Below are 20,887 nucleotides of genomic sequence, written 5' to 3' on the forward strand. Positions count from 1 at the left end.
TGTGTCTTCCCCGTAATACCAGCTAATGACCTTGATTGAGCATGTCACATTCTGGACCTGACTACTCTTTTTGAAAATGGGAAAAATTAGAACACACCACTTAGAGCAGCTGTGAAGATCAAAGGAGTCAAGTACATGGAGTAGTTCTTTGTAAACTGTGAAGCAGCATTCCAATGTACAATATAGGTGTCCTCTAGACCCCAACACAGGGCTGGATGTGGATGCGGAACAGTGGTTCTCAACTAGGGACAATTCTGACATCCCAGGGGGGGACACTGGGTGCTATCTGGAGACATTTTTGTTTATCATGACGGGGTTCGGGTTGCTGTGGCATCTGGCTGGCGGAGGCCAGGGATGCTGCTAAATAGCTGATCGTGCTCAGGACAGCCTTCAGAGCAAAGAATCATCTGGCCCCAGACGTCAGCAGTGCTGAGGTGTGAAGTCACACCTGTAGACACAGACATGGGTTGTTGTTGCAGAGGAGCAACAGAGCTGTGGCTGGGGAGTTGGCCATCAGGATACCATGGCGACCAAGAGGAGAAACCGCCCAGGTGAAATGAGCCAGCTGCGCCCAGGTCTGACAACTTGAAAACATTTTATTTCAATTCTATCCTTGGGAGGCAGCATAAATAATCACAGAAGACCACAAAGGTCAGTGGGGAAGAAAAAAAAGCTTCAGAAGTGTGGGGAGGAAGAGATGTGAGCTGACGCAGTCTAGCAGCGGGGTCTGGGGGGTGAGGAGACCCTGCTTTAGCTGGCAGTGAGCGTGGAAGGCTCTTGGAGGAAAAGCCTGAGGGTTTGGGGGGCTTTCCCTGCCCAGGTCACTCGGAGGGGCTTAGGGAGCCCGCCTCTGCGGATGGAGGTTCTGCAGGGTGGCCGTGGGACAGCAGGTGCAGAGCACAATGCGTCTAGAGGTTCTAGCTAATGAGAGAGGTGTAGACACCCATTTCTTGATCCCCAGACCAGATCTCCCCCCTCAAACTGTGACTTTTCTGAGAACAGTGTTCATACACTCTGTGAGTAATGAGAAATGAAGGGAGAAAAGGAGGGAAAAAAGAAAATGGTAGAAGATCAAGTGAAATGTGGCATCTCCCAGGGTCCTATGGCCTTGAGCTGCTTCTCAGTGTTTTCATCTGCAAAGTGGGGAGAATGCTCCCTGCCTCTGGGAGCTGAGATGCGGCTCAAAGCGGATCCTCTATGTCGAAGGGCTGTGTAAACCTTAAAGTGCTACACCAATGTTAGGGGCTGTGGTCGTTCTACAAGCGTAAGGCTGACCGTGGCTGAGAGCAGGGAGGGACACGCGCGCAGAGCAGCCCTCGGGGCCAGCAGGCCACTGCTCGGCCCTCCCAGAGCCAGCGCCACCCTCCTCGGCCTCAACCTCCAGGAGGACGAGGCCTCATCTTGGAGTGAGTCACCTGGGGGGTGAGAGTGAAGGGTGGGGGCCAGGAGGTCAGAGGGATACTGAGTGTGGGGGAGGGGGGAGGCCCATCAGCACTATTGCTGGTGGGAGGCTCCCGGCCCTCCTCCTGCTCCCCTGAGACTTGGGCCCTGGTGATGTCCCTGTAGGATTGGCATCTTGATGCAGTGGGAAGCGCCCAGGCCTGCAGTCTGCACAACACTGGTCCTGGGTCCACTGTTCACCTGCTGGGTGACTCAGCGATGTCACTTCCCCAAAGCAACCCTCAGTTGTGTCATCTGTAAAATGGGGACACTATTCCCTACCCTGACTGCCTCACAAAGTGAACGGGAAAAGGGCGTTGCCAGAGCTTTAAGAGCATCAGGGGAGGGCAAGGGGTCATTATGGCCTTGGTGAAGGATCCTCTTAATTCCCTGAAGATAAGAGAGAGGGGGCAAGAGACAGGAAGGAGCTGGGCTGCTTGCAACCCTGGTCAGGCGAATGGGCTTCGGGGGCTGCCCAGGGCAAGGGAGGTAGGGGAGGGGAGGGAGACCGCGGATGCCTGCAATCCAGCCCTTACTGCGCGTCCATCAGGGCCACCGTGAGCCCCAGCATAAGCGCGGAGATGTCCCGTCAGCCCCCTCTGCCGGGGACAAGTTCAACCTCTAAGTCTACTGGGGTTCTGGCTTCCCCCTCCGCTCCTTGGTCCCCAGAAGGCAGTCGTTGGGGGGGGAGTTCACGGGCTTTGCCCAGCCAAGGGGAAGCTGAGGCTCCAGGGGTGTCTGGGAAAGGGCATGCCAGCCTGGACTCTGGGAGAGGCTGGGGACTCCTATTAGCATGAGGTCGAGAGGTCAAAGGTCAGCTTCCAGTTCTTGAGGTGGCAGGTGGGGGTCCTCAGGCTCTCCCCCAGCTCCAGTCCTGGCGCTCTCTCTGGGGTCACCGGAGAAGGGGAAGTTAAGGAACGAGTAGAAACAACGGAGAGATCAGATCGGCTTAGAAAGCAGCCCAGCCGCGGAGCTAACAGTTCTTGGGGCTATTGCGCAAGTTTTTCAGTTCCAGCTGAAGCTGCCGAATGCGGATGTCTTTCTGGGCCAGCTCCTCTTTCAATCTCCGAATCTCATCCTGCTGCCGGAAGAACATTCGGAGGAGCTGGTGTGGACGAGAGAAGGGGCCAGAAGGGTGGGAGAGAACAGGTGAGAAGATGACCTTCCCCGGGGGCGGGGGGAGGGGGTACCCGTACCCCGCCCCTCCCTCCCATGCAGCCGCTGTCCCTCTGGCTCAGGCCTCCCACTCCTTCCCCACTCCCGGGTGGAGGTGACTCAGGTGGCCGCTCTCCCATCTCTAGACTGAGCTCACCCATGCCCGCTCCCGCTCCTACTCATGCCCACCCCCACCCCATCCCACCCCACCCCACCCCACCCCACCCTGTGAGGCAGAAAAGAAAGGACCCTGATCCAAGATCACCAAGGAAGGGCCCAGTCCACACAGGCCAGATATCCTAAGCTTACCCATTTAGGGCTTCAAGCCTTGATAATTTATTTACTTACCTTCAGAATGGAAAGCTTTCTGAAATGTTTTGTATCGGCTCTCTCTTTTTTTGTTTTTAAATTGGAGTATAGTTGCTTTGGGGGTTTCCAAGGTGACATTAGTGGTAAAGAACCCACCTGCCAATGCAGGAGATGTAAGAGATGCTGGTTCAATCTGGGTCGGGAAGATCCCCTGGAGAAGGGCGTGACAACCCACTCCAGCATTCTTGCCTGGAAAATCCCATGGACAGAGGATCCTGGTGGGCTACAGTCCAGAGAGTTGCAAAGAGCTGGACATGACTGAAGTGAGAGTATACATACGCACATGCACAGAGTTACTTTACACTGCTGTGTCGATTTCTGCAGTACACCGCAGTGAATCAGCTATATGTATACATACATCCCCTCTTTTTTGGATCTCCTTTGCATTTAGGTCGCCACAGAGCACTGAGTAGAGTTTCTTGTGCTTTACAGTATCTTCTCATTAGTTATCTATTGTATACATTAATATCCTTCTCTTAAAAGATGTTTATTTTTGTCCAGGTCTTCGTTGCTCCCTGGGCTTTCTTTCCCTAGCTTCCAAGAGCGGGGGCTACCCCCTAGTTGCGGTGCGCAGACTTCTCGTGGTGGCTTCTCTTGCTGCAGAGCACAGGCTCTAGGCTTGTGCGCTTCAGCAGCTGTGGCACGTGGGTTCAATAGGTGCAGTGCCAGGGCTCTAGAGTGCTGGCTCAGTAGTTGTGGAGCTCTGGCTTAGCTGCTCCAAGGCATGTGGGATCTTCCTGGGCCGGGGATCAAACCCATGTCTCCCGCAATGGCAGGCGGATTCTTTACCACTGATCCACCAAGGAAGTTAAGAATACCTAATTCCTAAGATTCATATAGTTCTCTTTCTATTCATATAGGCTTCCCCCTATTCTTCTCTTTTCCTTAAGGTCACGATATAGAATGGTATTTTTCCTGCTGATGGGGGACTAGCACAGCACCCCAAAATTTGCACTGGGCATTGCTGGAGTGGCCGTGAGTAAAGCATAGGAATCTGACAACACCCTTGCTGAGATGACTCCCTGGATTAAACACCCTCTCCACTGCTTCCATAAAACAGACTGGCCCACACAACACAGCCTCTGCAGGCTCCTGAAGGACCCCACACACTTGAGTTGAGTGTTACCAACAGACAGTTGTCTTGGTCCTCCAACTGCCCAGTGTGAGTTGCAGCTGTCTTTGTAATTGCATAATTTAAATACTACATGAACTGATGAAATAGAAATACAAAAAGAGAGTGGCTCTTTCGATAAAAACTAAGTTGAATGCATTTGAGAATCTTGATGAAGAGGGGGTGCTAAAAAAGTTGCTACTGATAGGTACGGATGATATACACACAAAAGATTGAGGAATATTCTGTATCTTGATTGCATGGTAGTGGTTACACGGCTATAGGCATATGTCAAAACTCATGGAACTGTACCCTACAAAGAATGAAGTGTACGGCAGGTCAATTATACCTCAATAAACCTGTCTTTAAAAAAAAACACTGGGGAAAACTTTGAAAAAACAAGAGCTTTGTTTTCAGACTGATTTTAAGTTCTCATTCCACATAAAAAAACACTGAAAATGGAAATTGGAGTTAAAGTGTGATTTATTTGACAGATACATAGAAGATCCCAACTTGGATGTCCCGAGAGAAAAGGAAGGTCTTGATTCTACATCAAAACATGTGGAATGAATGTATATGTTTTATATTTGAAACAAAAATAAATTGTTTAAAGAATGTATATATCATTTATATGATTCATTCCTTTAACTGACTTGGAAAAAATTTATATTAACCAACAAACCAGTTCTAGTTACCTCTGTTTCAAGAGATATTATGCTATATGCCCCACACTAAATAATTCTACATATACCTATGCCTTCCAAGTTCTCAAAGTTTCCTTGTATAATTTTTTTGGATCAGCTTTTGTTTAAAAAACATATTTATTGAGGTATACTTCATATGCCATAAATTTCACCCATTTTAAGTGTCAATTCAGTGAGTTTTAGTAAAATTACAGAGTTGTACAACCATCTCTCCTCCTGTGTGTCAAGCTACCCATGGTCTCTTCACTGCTGAACCAGTTTCTCATTCGTTGTTTCTAATTTTCTGTATTAAAATTGTGGGTAAAAGGTAAAACAAGAGTTACCAGCCTCTGAGCAAATTTTTTTTTTCCCCCAGGGAGGAAAGGACACAAGCTGTAGTATATAGATTGTGTCATTTGTGTTGTTTGCTTAGAGACCCTTTAAAATATTTCTCCAGGTCCTCTGTTCTTATTCATATAGACAAGTTCACTCCATGTAACTGCTATTCAACCCTGCCCTCTCCATACCCAGTACTAGAACAAACTTCAGGCTCTTATTAAGGCCCTAGGCTCGCAACAATTCAACTATGCCTACCTTGTCAGTGTACATAAAAAATTTCTTTTAAAGGAAACACCAAATATATACAAAAGTGGAAAGAAAAGCACCATGAACCTCCAAGTACCCAACATCCAACTTCAGCAAATAACATGTAACCACTCTTGCTTCATCTTTATTTTTACCTCCTTCCCCTGTACCACTCTCCTGGGTGATTATTTTGAAGCAAATCCCATTGATCATAGTTTCATCCAGCCTTAGAAATCTGAGCATCCCTCTATAATGGCACATAAACATATTTTATAGCAATTAAAAATTTACCTGTCAATTTTACCTTTAAGACTAAGCCTTGGTGGTCAGGAATGATCATACTTTTATGAACAACAGTGATAATTATAAGATGGCCCCCATGTTATCCCCCTCCTTTCAAGGATGGACTGAACCCAGTAACTTGCTTCTAATGAATAGAATATGGCAGATGTGATGGGATGCCATTTGCAAGGTGAGTTTACAAAAAGACTGTGGTTTCCACCTCTGACACCCTCTCTTCCTCAAGGCGATGCTGTGAGCTGCCCTGTTTTGAGGTCCATGTGGCAAGGACCTGAGGGAGGCCTCTGGCTGTCAGCTCTTGAAGGAATGAGACCCTTAGTCTAATAACCTATGAGGAAATGGGTCTTGCTAGCAACCAAGTGAGGAAAGCCAGAAGCAGATCCTTCCACAGGCAAGTCTTCAGATGTGACTGCAGCCCTGGCTGACAGTTCACACCTTCATGAGAGCCCTTGAGTCACTGGCACCCACAGACATTGTGAGATAATAAAACATTTGTGGGATTTAAGTCCCTAAGTCTTGGGGTAATTTGTTACATGGTTCTCATTGTTTAGTCACTCAGTCATGTCCAACTCTTTGCAACCCCATGGACTGCAGCACACCAGGCTCCCCTGTCCTTCACCATCTCCTGGAGTTTGCTCAAACTCGTGTCCATTGAGTCGGTGATGCCACCCAACCATCTCATCCTCTGTTGCCCCCTTCTCGAGAGCTAATGCAGTTAGCCTCTCTGTGCATTGCATGTGAGCAGGAAAAGTGCTAGATACTTAGGGACGATCTCTTTAACTCTCACAGCATTTCACATCCCCATTTTGCTGTGAGGAAATGGACTTAGGAAGGTCAGGAAACATGTTCAGGCACAGCCAGGAAATGAGAGAGCCAGATGCAGGTGGCTCCCTGCAGCATCTCCACTTCAGCTGCATCCAGCCCAGGGCCTGGCACACAGTGGGCATTCCATGAATCCTGGCTGAGCTGAACTGTATTTGTGCCAGGGACCAAGGGTGTGGTGGAAGGCAAGGCCTCTGGGGGGCGTGGACAAGGCCCAGCTCTGGTTGCCCTGAGAGAGCTGCTCCCTTTCCAAATGGTACAAAGAGTACTTTCATAAACACTCGGCCTCTTCCACAAAAACAGGAAACCATCAGACCTCGCGGCAGCTGCCATGCCAGGGAGGAAGGCCGTGCTGTAACACATGAGGCTGGCTTTCCCTCGTGAGCCAGGAATTTACAACTGCAGATGACAACAACATTCTGATATGGATTCACAAGGGGACATGTAACTCCAGGTTCTGGGATTTGTGGGGATGGGGAGGGGCATCACTATCCCTACCATAGCCCAGCCTCTATTTATTGGGGTCAGAGGCAACAGAAGCCCACAGCAGGCTACTTATGGTATTTGTCACAGAAAGAAAAATGCCTCAGAACTGAGCTGGCCTAAGGGCCTGAAGCTCATAATTGAAATGCAAAGGTCTCGCTCTGCCAGTGTGTGTGGAGGCAATAACTTATTTTTCTTACCTCATTCTCTGTCCTAGGTGGGACATTTTCTAGTAAATCTATTCCATTGACCACCACGCTCTTCTTTTCTTTGATGGGAGCCTTGAACACCATTTTGGGGGACTTCTTATAGCCTTCTTTCAAAGACATCAGCACAGGATCTAAGCAAGGCAAGGCATGCATTCTCACCGACTGTCCTGCGGGCTCTTCAGTGATGGTGCCTCTCATGACATCATGCCTGACAGCTGGCTGATGTGAGGGCGAGTTCAATGAGGAGCATATGCAAGGGGAAGGGGGTGGGCTAGACTGAAGGCCCAGACTGCCGTCTCCCATTCTCTTCTGGGAAGCCCACCCCTAGTGGTACCTCGGTTGATGCCTCCCAGCCACTCATCGGGGGTCAGAGCTGGCTCCGTGCCCGGCGTCATGGGGTAAATATCTTCCTGGTAGGAATCCGACTGCAGTGGGGTGGAGCAGAAGAGTGGACAGGTGGGGGACTGCTGAGAAGGCCCCTTCTCTCCAGTCAGAGTCTCCCCTTCGCTGACCTCCAACCACATACCTGCTCTCTCTGCTCCAAGTCTTTGTATTTAGTGTCTCCCACTTGGAATTCCCACCTTGCCTTCGTTAGCAAACGACTGCCCTCACCTTGGAGTGGCCCTCACCCTCTGCACCCCAAATTAGACCTGAAGACCCCAATCCACAGGAAAACACCTCCTTCTTCTGAGCTCCTCCAGGCTCATAGCCCCAGTAGTGAGGAAGTTAGCTTTCATTGCCAGGGGCCCTTTGCAGCCAGCCCGGCTCCACTCACCCTCCGGGGCACGATCATGGAGATGGGCTCTATGAGGCCCTTGAGAGTCACCAGCTTGTAGAATCGGAACACCTCACAGGCAGACACGTCCAGCCCATGCTTGGGCATGACCCCTGCAGACAGGCACACACACAGCTGCATGGGGTCCCAGGAATCCCCCCAAGCAGCCCTCCTTCCTGATGACCTTGGCCAGGGGAAAGGTGCAGTTGGAGGGCACTAGGTTTGGAGGCAAGGACCCATGCAGTGGACAGGAAGGGGCTGGGGGCTTCCCGAGTCAGGCTTTGTCTAATAAGCCCCATGGGCCAGACCTGTTTCACCAAGGTGCGTACTGTAGGCCTGCAAGGGGCTGCGCAACTACTTGAATCTAATCCAGTCTCTTTGTAGGTGAGACTCTTGAGGGGCAGAGGGAAAGGGGCTTTTGCCCACAGTTACACAGTGCTGTCACTCTAGATACCCCAGAGCCCATCACCTGCTGAAACGAACTGGTTTCCTGAAGCCTCTGTGCTCCCAGTCTTCATAGAGAAAGAAAGAGGGAGAGGACTTCCCTGGTAGTCCAGTGGTTAAAAGTCTACCTACCAATGCAGGGAACATGGGCTCGATCCCTCCCTGGTCTGGAAAGATCCCACATGTCTCAGGGCAACTAAGCCCGTGTGCCCCAACTACTAAGCCTGCACTCTAGAGCCCATGAGTTGCAACTAATGAGCCAGTGCTGTGCAGCAAGAGAAGTCGCCGCGATGAGAAGTCTGCACACCACAACCAGAGAGTAGCCTGGGCTTGCTGCAACTAGAGAAAGCCCACCAGTAGCAATGAAGACTCAGCACAGCCAAAAATAAAGAAATAAAATAAAGGAAGGAAGGAAGAAAGGGGAACACTCTCCTGTGCACTCAGAGGTTTAAATGCAGCCCAAGATTGCTGTTCTGCCATGTGCTTTCTAGGATTGACAGGCACACGTGCATGCATGCGTGTCTGCGTGTGCTCATGTGTGTCCGTGTGGGCACCAGACACAACAGCCCTAACAGCTGCATCAGCTGAACACCTGCTGGGAGAGCAGTTCGGTGTGGGGTCAGACACACCAGCTTTGGGGTGGGACAGGATCCTGAGTTTGAATCTCGATTCTCCCCCCTTTCTGGCTGGAAGTCCTTGGGCAAATCACTGCCTCTCTAAGCCTTAGATTCCCTGGTTGCCTAGAGGAGTCCAGTGGTGGCCCCTCATGAGACTGAGTGTGAAGATGCTTGTTAACTGCCCAGCAGTGTGAGCACAGACAACATGAATTTCTTTCTCCAGGATGTCAATATGCCTGAAGGTTCTACCTTTCCTCATCTGGAATGGAAGGATGCTCTACCAGAACAGAGAATTCCAGAACCGGGAGGGAAGTGGCTTCATGGTACCGTGAAAAGCCAGGAGACTTGGGTTTGAGTCCTGGCTTTGCCACTTAGAGCTATGTTACCCGCCCACGGTGAGTTAAGTAGCCACCCAGAGCCTGCAGAAAGTGCCTGGCTCGTGGTCAGTGCTCAACAGTGACCACAGGTGAGGAGGACAAGCAGAAATAGTTATCCTCAGTACCCCCTCTTTCCCTTCTCCCCAAGTCCTGATGACCCAACTTTCTAAACATCCTCGGATCCATCCTCATCTCATGCCATCCCCCTAGTTAACATCCTCTTTTGCCTAGAAGTCCACAACAGCCTCCTAACTGGTCTCTCTGCCTGCCTCCTGCCCTCTCAAGATCCAGCCTCCCAAATACATTCTTCCTACAGGAGCCACAGCAATCTCAAACTAACCTTTCAGATCATGTCACACTGTCCCTCTCTCACCTACCCACCAGCCCAAGAAGAATAAAATTCTACAAAGAGCTCCCAATGAAATCCCAACTCCTCCCCGTGTGATGGTTAACGTTATATGTCAGTGGGCTCAGTAAAGTGGATGGTCCTCCCCAGTGAGAGTGCGTGGTGGGCATCTCCCAATCCATTCTGGGCCTGCATGGAGCAAAAGGCAGAGGGAGGAGGAATTTGCCCTTTTTTCCTGCCTCGCTGCTTGAGCTGAGACATCTCATCTCCTGCCCTTGAACTGGGTTTTGTACCATTGGTTCCCCTGGGTCTCAGGCCTTCACACTTGAACTGAATTATATCGCTGGCCTTCCTGGGGCTCCAGCTTGGAGAGGGTAGATGGTGAGACTTCTCAGCCTCTGTAATTATGAGCCAAATCCTTGCAATTCCTCTTTTATAAATACATTTGGTTGTTTCTCTGGAGAACTCTAATGCACCCTGTCTAATGCATCCCATGGGATCTGGCCCCAGCCCACCTCTCCAGCTTAATCTCCTAACACTTTCCCCATCTGCCACCTGTTTCACAGTCTATGCTGAGCCACACTGACCTCCCTTCTGCTCCTAGAACATGCCAGGCCCTTTCTGGCCTCAGGGCCTTTGCATTAACTGTTTTTTCTGCTGGCACTACTCTTCCCCCTTCCTGCCTTTCAGATCGCAGTTTAAAATGTCACTTCCACAGCGAGGTTTCCCCCTCATCTAAAACAGTCCTTCTCACTCTCTGTTCTATGATCCCATTTGATTCTCTTCTTAGAACTTACTACCATACAATATTTTCCTTACATATTTGTTTATTGTCTGTCTTCCCTTCAGTGGGCAGTGAGAGAGGCCGTGTTCTGTTTTATTTATTACTGTACCCTGGACTAAGCTAGGGTCTGGGCACACAGTTGTAGCCAATAAACATTTGTTGAATGACTGTGTGAAGGAGAAGGAGCCAGGTACTCTGCTAAATGTTTTGTGTACGTGATCTCTAAGCTTTACAACAGCCCTTCAAAGTAGGTTTAATCCCATTTTACAGAGGAGGAAACTAAGACTCAGAGGGGTTACGGACACAGCTGAATCAGAGTAGAAACCTAGTTTGGACTCCAAAGTCCAGGCTGCTTGTTATACTAGTTGATGATGGGGTGACCGTGAGGGAGGTGGGGGTGACAGAGCCCTGGGGAAGGGTGAAGTCAGTGGAATGGTCATCAGGACCTCCGGCATATCTCTAGCTTTCCAGTTTGCTGTTGGTCACTGGGGCGGGGCGGGGGGGCAGGGTGGCCCTTAGGCCCCTGCAGCCCTGATGTCTCTGAAGCTGGCCCTCAGGCCCTGTCCATAACACCAGATCCTCAGAAGGATGAAGCCAGACTCAAGCTCTAAGGAGAGAAGGAAATAGAGCCACTCCAGAGATTTCTTCCACTGGGTGATCTGGACCCCACATGGCGGACTGCTGAGTCGGACCCCCTGTCAGTGTGAGTCCCTGGGCACAAAGGCTTCACAGAAAGGCTTTAGTGCTGGAAGAGAGTGGGCGTGAAAACCAGACTACATTCGTCAATCCTGGAGTCCTCTCTGGGGTTTGCCTGAGAACCTGGAGAGCCTGGGGAGGTGGGGAGGGGACCCCTGGAATTCCTCTTGTCTTCTCAGGCAGGGACAGAGCTGCTTCAGGGGACTGGGGGGTCCTGGCTTCCCAGCAGCTTCAGGAAGGGGCCTGCACTTGGACCTAGTTCTGAGCTGTAGTTACTGAACCTCCTTCCACCATGTCAGAACCACAATGGGCTTCAGCCTCCCCATCTGCAGACAGGAATGCAGGGACCGCGCACACCCCTGCAGGCTGCTGATGGCCAGAGATGGCGGCGGATGCCAAGCCCCGTGGATGGATGGAACCGGTCAAATGGGCGGTGACAGGCGGGCTGAAGAAGAGTGGGCTGACCTTCACGGGGCAGCACTTGGAGGTTCCAGTCTGACTGGTCCATGAGTTGAGCTTCAGAGGCTGATTTTTCATTGTGGGGGAGAGGTGACCCAAGAGCTCAATTCCAGTCTCTCCTCTCAGAGTGTAACAGCCATGGCAGCCCCAGGGCCCCCTTACCAAGACCTTTCTGCGGGGCCGGGGAGCGGAACTCCATGAGGTAAGTCAGGTAGGGTTTCTCCGTGCTGATCTCGTAGTACCGGATGTTCCCATCACCCTGGGGGCCAGGGGAGACGGAGGGGAGGAAGAAGGAGGGGCGGGGTGGGTTCAGCAGATCCTGGTCCAGGAGGCCACTGAGAGAGCCTCCACGAGCCCCCAAGACGCTCAAAAGGCCAAGGAAGCCTGGCTTCTAGGCCCCAGTGGGGATGCCACGCAGGACTCGCTGGGGGTGGTGGGGTGGTGTGGGGGGGTACGCTGGTGGGTATATGGACAGTCTTCTCGACAAACAAGATCTCCTGGTAGGTGCCTCAAATGCCATCACTGGGGATGAAGCACTCCAGGCTCTGAGCCTCATTCCCCTGGAAAATGTGGCTCCAGTCCACCCCCAAGGGATCCTCAGTCACTGACACCTGAGTAAAAGGAGCATCCAGTGCCAGGGTAGGTTTTGATAGAAGACGGTGGGACCGTTTTGGGTCGGGAGAAGGGCAGAGGTTAGGCTCTTCTTGGGAGGTAGGGGGGGACTGAGGGCCCAGTGGGGGCAGAGGTCTCCCACAGGCGCCCCCGTCCCTCCCCCACCTTCCACTACCTTTCCAGCCAGGTAGAGCATGTGGGTGTCAGCGTCGTAGAAGGGGAACAGAAGGCCAGAGAGCCCATCAATTTCCTCCTCGATCAGGGGCATGGACAGGTCCTCCTGCAGGCGGGGGCCCAGGATCAGTATCCAGGCAGGACGGCAACTCACCTTCCCCAACCCCAGCCAGGCCCCGGGGCTACGACCCTTTGACATCACCCTCCTCCCCGCCTCCCGAGGCTGACCTGGTCCCAGAGGGCGATCTGTCTCGTGTTCCACCTGGAGACCCCCGTGGTGAGAAGCCGCTTCATGTTCCCCAGGAAGACCACCCGGTTCACTCTGTGGTTTTTGCAGTTCGCCTCCTGATGGAATCAGAGAGCTGGTGAGCCAGGTCCTCGACACTAGGGTACGGGCTGGGCTGCCTGCAGGGCCCCAGACACATATCCATTTCCCGACTCCCTGAACCTGTGGATGTTTCCTTGTTTGGAAAAGGGTGGTTTTCACATGTGATTTTAAGTGAAAGACCTCGATATGGGGAGATTCCCCCTGGATCATCCTCAGAGGTCCTAAGTGCCATCACTGGTGTCCTTATTTAGAAGAGAGAGGCAAAGAGAGATTCCACAGATGCAGAAGGGAGAAGGTGGCGTGACTGTGGCTGCAGAGACTGGGCTGGTGGGGTCACCAGCCAAGGAAGCCCCCGGAAGCTGGGGACACCTTCCCGTGGACGTCTGGCCTCCAGAACTGTGAGAGAGGATCGATTTCTGTTGTAAGGCTCCCCGCTTACAGTAGTTTGTTATGGCAGCTGCAGGAAATGAATACAGGTGCTGTGGAGCACGGAGCCCTGGGACCAGGAAACCAGACCATATCCCAGAGCGGATGGGGACATGGACCAAGCCCCAGGCAGGGCTGGCGCCGGGCCGGGTGCCCAGTGCCCTCACTGAGGTATCTCTCCGCCGTCACCACATGCCTACTGCAAGGGCTCTCTGAGGATGCGGAGCTTGAGGCTCAGGACGACCGGGACTCACGCTGGATCACTGCTGGCTGACTCAGTTCACCAGGACCTCCTTCTAACTGGGCCGTCCCTCTGGGCACCTCCTTTTCCTCCTAACACACAGCAGCCCTTTGCCAGGATGAGTCAGCGTCAGGTAGGAACCAGAGGCTGGTGGGCAGTGCAGAGAGCCGGGCTGGCGTCACTCACTCTGGAGTTTGGTTCCAAGTTCTGCCAAAAAGTGGAACCATGGAGGAGTCCCTCACCCTCTCTGGGTGTGAGATGGAGGTTGGAGGTCTCTGCTGTTTTATATCTTTTCTGCTCAGCATGGGCTCTGGGGGTTTGAATTCTAGCTCCTCCTCTAACTCTGAGATTCAGGTCTGTCCCCCTCCAAGAAGCAGTATTCCCATGAGGGAAATGGATAGGAAGAGTAACAGTGGCCACCTCAGGGGACCGTCACAAGGATTAAATGGGGGTGAGGGGAGGGCAACGCGGAGCCCACAGTTAGTGCGTGCCACACAGTGAGCTCTGGGTAAATACTGACGACACTAAGAACTATGGTGATTATTGTTTGTAACAGCAGTTGTTGTAGACGACTTTCTGGTCCTGCAGTTTTGGGTTTTTCCAAGATAAACGCATCAGTCTTGCTTGTGTTAGGAGGTAAACCTCAGATCCCATCCAAATTTTCCAAGCCATCTACTGCCACTACTAGCAGGAAGTTGGTACTCAAGAAATGTAAATTTCTTACTCCCAAATGGCACCTAATCCCTTCCTCGGAGTCAAGACCCAGAATCAAGGACCAAAACTGGAGCTTAGTTCACCATCCACCTCTCCACTTGGAGCCGCCCCTGAGGCTGGCACTGTCTACCATCTCATCCCATGCAGGTGGCTGGGCAGTGAGTCCAAAGTCCCCTCCTCCTGTGCCCACAATGAGCACCCAGGGATTTATGTGCGGAAGGGGGTCACCACTTTGGCCTTCAGAGCAGGCAGAAGAATCCCATCTGGGGAGAGGGGTGGAGTCTGTGTGGATGAGAGAGGCTACTGAGGTCCCTCTGCATCCAGAACAAGGCAGAGCTCCTATGAGCAGAGAAGGGCCCAGAACAAATGGGCTGGTCCCCAGAGGTACAGGGCTGGTCCCCAGAGGTGCAGGGCGGTACATGGAAGACCGTCACAGTCCTTCCTTCCAGGGCTGGCTGACAGCAGAGCCCCAGCTCCCAGTACCTTGCCTACCCCTCAAGAAAGGTGCGGGGCTTCACCTGCAGGACGCGGCCAGAGCGCGGCTCGATCACACGCAGTTTCTTGTCCTTGCACGTGGTGGTGAGCAGGCTGCCGTCAGTGTTGAAGGACATGCAGAGGATCACGTCCGAGTGGCAGTCTATCATCTTCACCGGCTCACCCACGTCCAGGTTCCAGATGAGGACCTGGGAGGGCAGACACGCAGGAGGCAGGCTCAGCCCTGCTGGGAGAGACGCCCCGTGCAGGAGTCGTGTCGCTGGGATGGGGGCCATGTTGGTGGGCTCTACATCAAAGGTGGCTGTGTCCCCGTCACACAAATCCACCACTGTCCTTGGGCAGATCCCAGCCCCGGCCCAGTTCCTACTTCTAGCAAGAAGGATGAATGTTCCTGGCTGGGTTCCGTATCTATTTTGAGGGCATACCTGGGGGTAGGGGCTGGGGCTCCATTCTCCCTGCCAGCAGCTTTGGGTTCTTCTTTTTCCTACTAGGAGGGTAGAGACTACTTCTTGGTTAAGAGGTGGTCAGGTAGAGAGTGTGGGCATAGAGTGGGTTTTTTTTTTTCTTTTTTAAAATTTTTATTAGAGAATAGTTGCGTTCCAGTGTTGTGTTAGTTTCAGGTATGGAGAGGGAATGCTTCTCTGGTACATCAGGCCTGGAGAAGGCAGTAAAGATGCCTCCAGCTTCTGTGGACCGCAGAAACGATGGGCACACAGAAAATGCTCGCCTGTGTGCATGTCAAATGAGCGAATGAATGAGTGACTGAATGGATGTGACATTGGCCAACAGGCTTGGGAAAGTAACAGTGCTCCCTACAGCCCCCTAAAGATGCCTTCTCTCTCCCTCTGCCTCCCTGCTGAGCTGGCTCTGGCCACCGTGCCCACGGGCTGCCCACCTTGTAGTCGTAGCCAGCACTGAAGAGGATGTTGTTGGTGGTGGGGTGCCACTCGACCAGTCCCACACGCCGGCTGTGCCCGTGCAGCTCCAGGAGAGCCTCCGTCATGTTCCGCTTCAGCCCGCCCTCGGGGATCTCCCAGATCCGCACCTGCAGAGCCGACGGAGGGCCAAGGCTGGTGGGCGCAGGGCCAGGAGAAGCCCCTGCTGCCCCTTCCTTGGACGCCAGATCTGCCTAGTAAGACACCTCCTGGCCAGGGCAGTGGGCAGAGCCTGGTGGAGGCTGGGGGGTGGGGGAAGGTTGCAAAGGGTGATTAGAGAGAAAAGAGACCATCTTCTCTGTGCCTTTGGGAGGATCTTCTCTAAGAAGTCTCTGCAGACCTTGGCAACTACTATCCCTGGCATGTTTGTTATTGTTTCTGTCTAGCCAGGCCCAGAGGACCACACATTGAGCAACTTTTAACAAGTGCTGTGTTCAAAGCCTATCTCTGTTTCCCTTCCCACGCCCCTCTATGAATGCCTTCAGCCTCAGCACTTCTGTTTGTACCACATGGCCTGTCCTTCACTCTGTCCCCCACCCAGAATGGACACTTGAGCAGAGAGAAACCCATCTGGGAGGCTGGGAGGCCCAGGGCCTCTCCTGAAGATGATGAACTAAGGGGGAGAGAAGGGTGAGGTGCTGGATGCTGAGCTGAAAGCATGTTGAGCCTGGATGTAGTCTTGTGGATGCTAATAAACAAATGGGAAGAAAGAAGGTGGAATTTAGAGAGAGGAGTGACCATGTGACCTGAGAGAGAGAAACTGAGCAATTTCTCTGTCATCTTTGAATTGCACGCATGCATGCTCAGTTGCTAAATCATGTCTGACTCTTTTGGGACCCCATGGACTGTAGCCTGCCAGGCTCCTCTGTCCATGAGATTTCCCAGGCAAGAATAGTACAGTGGGTCACCATCTCATTCTCCAGGGGATCTTCCTATCCCAAGGATTGAACCCGCGTCTCCTGCATTGGCAGGTAGATTCTTTACCACTGTGCTACCAGGGAAGTTTGATCTTTGAATTACCCCTTGATTATTATGTTAATGTTGGTAGGCTTCTGTTTCTCAAGCCAAACATACTTTGAACAGTTTCAACTATAAATGTGGGGTGGGGGTGCAGTTTTTACCTTGCCTTGCCTACTGGCAGAATAAAATAAGCTACTGATTGTAAAAACTTGTAAAGTATAAAATGCTCTAAAGACCTATGGGATTATAGTTCTTGTTATAATTATCATCATCATCATCATTAATACTATTTATTATGATCTAACTGAGTGGAGAGGAAAAAGCACATGTGATTACAGCTTAGGACACCTTTATAACAAATATTTTGAAAATCTGAACTCCACACTTCCTAGAAAGGAGAAAAACAGGGAAAACAGCTTTGAGATACCATTTATAATCTTCTATTAATAAAACAGCCAACTGAAAGAAACAGTGTTGATAAGATTATACTGGAGCTTATGGATTCAGTTGGTGATGGTAGTATTACAAATCAGAGTAACTCTGTTTTGGAAACAATTTGGCAATCGTTAGTAGATTGTTCCCCCTTTGCTGCTGCTGCTAAGTCGCTTCAGTCGTGTCCGACTCTGTGTGACCCCAGAGGCGGCAGCCCACCAGGCTCCCCCGTCCCTGGGATTCTCCAGGCAAGAACACTGGAGTGGGTTGCCATTTCCTTCTGCAATGCATGAAAGTGAAAAGTGAAAGTGAAGTCGCTCACTCGTGTCTGACTCTTCGAGACCCCATGGACTGGAGCCCACCAGGCTCCTCCGTACATGGGATTTTCCAGGCAAGTGTACTGGAATGGGTTGCCATTGCCTTCTCCGGTTCTGCCTTTAGTAGGAACTATAAAGATATCTGTATTATATTCTTTGACCTAGTAATTTCGCTCTTAAATTTCAATATAAGCAAAAATCTCCATGCATGAGGATGTTCACTTCAATGTAGAAAATTCAGAAACACTCTAAGTGACCACCATTAGGGAAATAATTTAATATGTCATAGCAATATGCAATATTAGCCAAAGATAATCATGATGGCTCAGAACAAATAAGGGAAGTATACTAAAGAAAGTCAAAGGCAATCCCAAAGACAGGGGAGCAAGGCTGGCAACTGGGGGTGTCCCTAAGGGAATTCCCTTGATGTGGTTTCCTTTCTTGGCCTTTTATCCTCAGAGTATAGAAATGAGTATTTCCCACACATGTGTTCCCCTGAAGACCCAGCTCTGAACATACCAGCCACAGGAGGCTCCAGGTCTAGCCAGGGATTTATGGTTACTCTTGGGAGCACCATTCTCGGCTTCAAAAAACATATTTGAGAAAAAGTTTATAATTAGGGGACAGTTTGATGTTTTTCCATTCTCAACATTATAATCTCCTATGGTTGTCCCAGCTCTCTAGGAAAGCCCAACACTCCACACAGCCCAGCATGCTGGTGGTAGCTGGGGGGAGGGAGGTGACAGAAAGGGGCCCCAGTGTGCTCCCTGGTCTTTCCCTGACCGCCCTGTGCAAAGGCCTTACGAGATGAGGTCTCACATAGAAGTGGCAGAGAGGGTGGAGTGGGGACCAAGGTAGATGACTCAGTAGTCGTCAGTAAGACATGCCTTCTTGGGGCTTCCCTGGTGGTCCAGTGGCTCAGACTGTGCTCCCAGTGCAGGGTTCAATCCCTGGTCAAGGAACTAGATACCACATGCAGCAGCCGGGAGTTCAGGTGCTGCAACTAAGACCTGGCAGAGCCAAAAAAAAAAAAAAAAGACACACATTCTTATCTTGTCCTCCAGCGTCCCAGGGGAAGGTGACTGTTGAAGAGTGGAGACTAAAAAATGCTTGTGTTACACACACACACCACACATTCAATACCCTCCCCTTTCTTTCTTTTTTATCCAAAGGGATGCTATGATCCATACACTTCAGCGACTTGCTTCTCTCATGTAACGAGAGCTGGTGGGCATCTTTCCACACCACTACACGTGGCCCTGCCTTAGCTTTTTAAGTGGCCAGAAAGACAGCTGCTTTGTGGCCGTGCCATGATGGATTTAATCAACTTCTGTGAATGGACACCTGGGCTCTGCCCACTTTTCTCACTGTTGCAATTCATTCTGTGATGATGAGGCCTGACATGCAAGTTTGGGCACGGCCAGGAGTATTCCTGTAAGACACATGCCTAGCAGTGTTTCACTTTTTTAGTCCCTGTAAAATTGTCCTTCAAAGCTGTCTCCGGTTTCACCAGCAGAGTCTGTGTTTCTTTACCTATATCTCTAAAACTGTACCTTCAAAAATAGGTTTTGGGGACTTCCCTGGTGGTCCAGTGGTAAAGAATCTGCCTGCCAATGGAAGGGATACGGGTTCAATCCCTAGTCTGGGAAGATTCCACATGCCACAGGGCAACTAAATCTGCCCACCACAACCATGGGGCCCGTGCACCCTAGAGTCCACGCGCCACTGCAGAAGCCACGGCCACGAGGAGCCCACGGTGCGCGGTAACTAGAGAGCAGCCCCCACGCAGTATCGAGAAAAAAAGACATTCAAAAGCCCACAGGTTTTTGTCCTTGGATCAAGAAGGGCTTCCTGGTAGCTCAGCTGGTGAAGAATCTGCCTGCAATGTGGGAGACCTGGGTTCAATCCGTGGGTTGGGAAGATCCCCTGGAGAAGGGAATGGCTACCCACTCCAGTATTCTTACCTGGAGAATCCCATGGACTATATAGACCATGACCCCACAAAGAGTCAGACAGGACTGAGCAACTTTCACTTTCAAGAATGCCATCTCCCTGCTGCTGGATTTGCAGGTCTTTGATTCTTAGCAACACTGGGCATCTTTTTCCATGTTGATAGACTACCCTTGTTTGCACTTGACAGGAAGCTTGAGATGCTTTCAGAGTCAAGGGGATGACTTTAAGGGGCAGGAAGATAGGCCAACGGGGAGGTGTATGGGGACAAAAGATCTTGTCCACGGACACCTCATACTGTATCTTGAGGACAGCAGAGAAGCACAGACACACAGGAACACACAGCATTCAGTGCACACACACTGAGACAGGAGAGAAAATCTGGCCTTTAAGAAAATCTTTGAAACAGAAAATTAGGCCTCACTCATTCCACATACACCTTTTATGAGCCAAGCCCTGGGTACCAATGGGATGGATGCTGAGGTCATCCCATGCCTGAGCTTGATTGGCACACAGTGGGTCAGGGCAGACAGCCCATGGGAGCACAGGGATGCGGGAGCCTGAATCCAGTCTGGAGGGTGATGGGAAGATCCACGAGGTGCAGGGTTAGAAGGGATGTTGACCTACATCTGAAAAGACATGTTGGGAATGTGGGGAAAGATGAGGAGACAGAAAAACAACTCCTGTGAGTGGGTGCAGGCACAGTGGGTGGACAATTAGGGGTGGGTCAGCCTGGCTGGTGTGGAGCAGGCCAGCGGGTGACAGAGGAAGCCAGAGGCTGGACCTGAGCAGCCCTGCTTGGGCTGAGTCTCAGAAGAAACGCTTTTTCCAGAACAGCCTGATTCTTGAGGATCCAGCTAACTGAGGCATCACTGGGTCACATCACGGGCAGGGTAAAGTAGAGACACCAGGGAAGCTGTGAAGAGTGGGTCCACTCAGGCTGTAATCCAGGGCCCAACTAGATGACCTTAGATAAGCCAGTTAACCTCTCTGAGGCTCAGGCTCCTCATCCAGATGATAAATTGAGAGATACACACCTTTCAGAGGTTAGGGTTGAATGAATCTGGACTTCAGGGTCCTTGTGAGTCTGAGGCTTTCTAGCCGCCCACACAGGTTGGTTTGTTGGTGTGACAGCTCTGCCTGGTAATGAAGGGGCTAAGCCAAGGGGAGGGTGGGGGGCAGGTGGTGTATATGCCCAGGCACAGCCGCTGGACTGGCTCCAAGTCCAGAGGAACGAAGGGCTACAGCGGAGGAAGCCAAGAATTGTTTTCACCAATAACTGCTAGAATTGGGTCTCAGATGGAACATGCCCCACAGGGAAGGAAAGGGGAATCTTGCCTTAAAACCCCATTTGATTCTAGCTACTTTGCTTCCTGGGGTCCAGTTTCTTCTGCTGCATAAAGTAAAATAAAAGTCGCTCAGTTGTGTCCGACTCTTTGTGACTCCATGGACTACACAGTCCATGGAATTCTCCAGGCCAGAATACTGGAATGGGTAGCCTTTCCCTTCTTCAGGGGATCTTCCCAGTCCGGGCTTTACAGGCGGATTCTTTACCAGCTGAGCCGCAAGGGAAGCCTTGCTGCATATTGAGACAGTATTCGTTAATCTTCCAGACTTCTCTGCTTTTGACACCACTGAATGCTATCAC

General features: G+C 51.2%; 1 protein-coding gene across 1 annotated transcript in view; it reads right to left on the reverse strand.

The window, feature by feature from the left end:
- Positions 1-576: 576 nt before the first annotated feature.
- The window catches only part of LOC120852507 (coronin-2B), a 148,964-nt gene continuing 128,653 nt past the window's right edge, over positions 577-20,887 (reverse strand). The window contains exons 4-12 of the mRNA XM_040225783.1: positions 15,541-15,690; positions 14,669-14,833; positions 12,670-12,786; positions 12,443-12,547; positions 11,818-11,914; positions 7,933-8,045; positions 7,492-7,582; positions 7,149-7,288; positions 577-2,545 (exon numbers count right to left, since the gene is read on the reverse strand). Of these exons, the coding sequence (XP_040081717.1) occupies positions 2,414-2,545; positions 7,149-7,288; positions 7,492-7,582; positions 7,933-8,045; positions 11,818-11,914; positions 12,443-12,547; positions 12,670-12,786; positions 14,669-14,833; positions 15,541-15,690 (1,110 nt within the window). The 3' untranslated portion in view covers positions 577-2,413. The remainder of the gene's footprint in view (positions 2,546-7,148; positions 7,289-7,491; positions 7,583-7,932; positions 8,046-11,817; positions 11,915-12,442; positions 12,548-12,669; positions 12,787-14,668; positions 14,834-15,540; positions 15,691-20,887) is intronic.

Source organism: Oryx dammah, unplaced genomic scaffold (genome assembly GCF_014754425.2).
Source record: "Oryx dammah isolate SB20612 unplaced genomic scaffold, SCBI_Odam_1.1 HiC_scaffold_26, whole genome shotgun sequence".
Lineage (NCBI taxonomy): Eukaryota > Metazoa > Chordata > Mammalia > Artiodactyla > Bovidae > Oryx > Oryx dammah.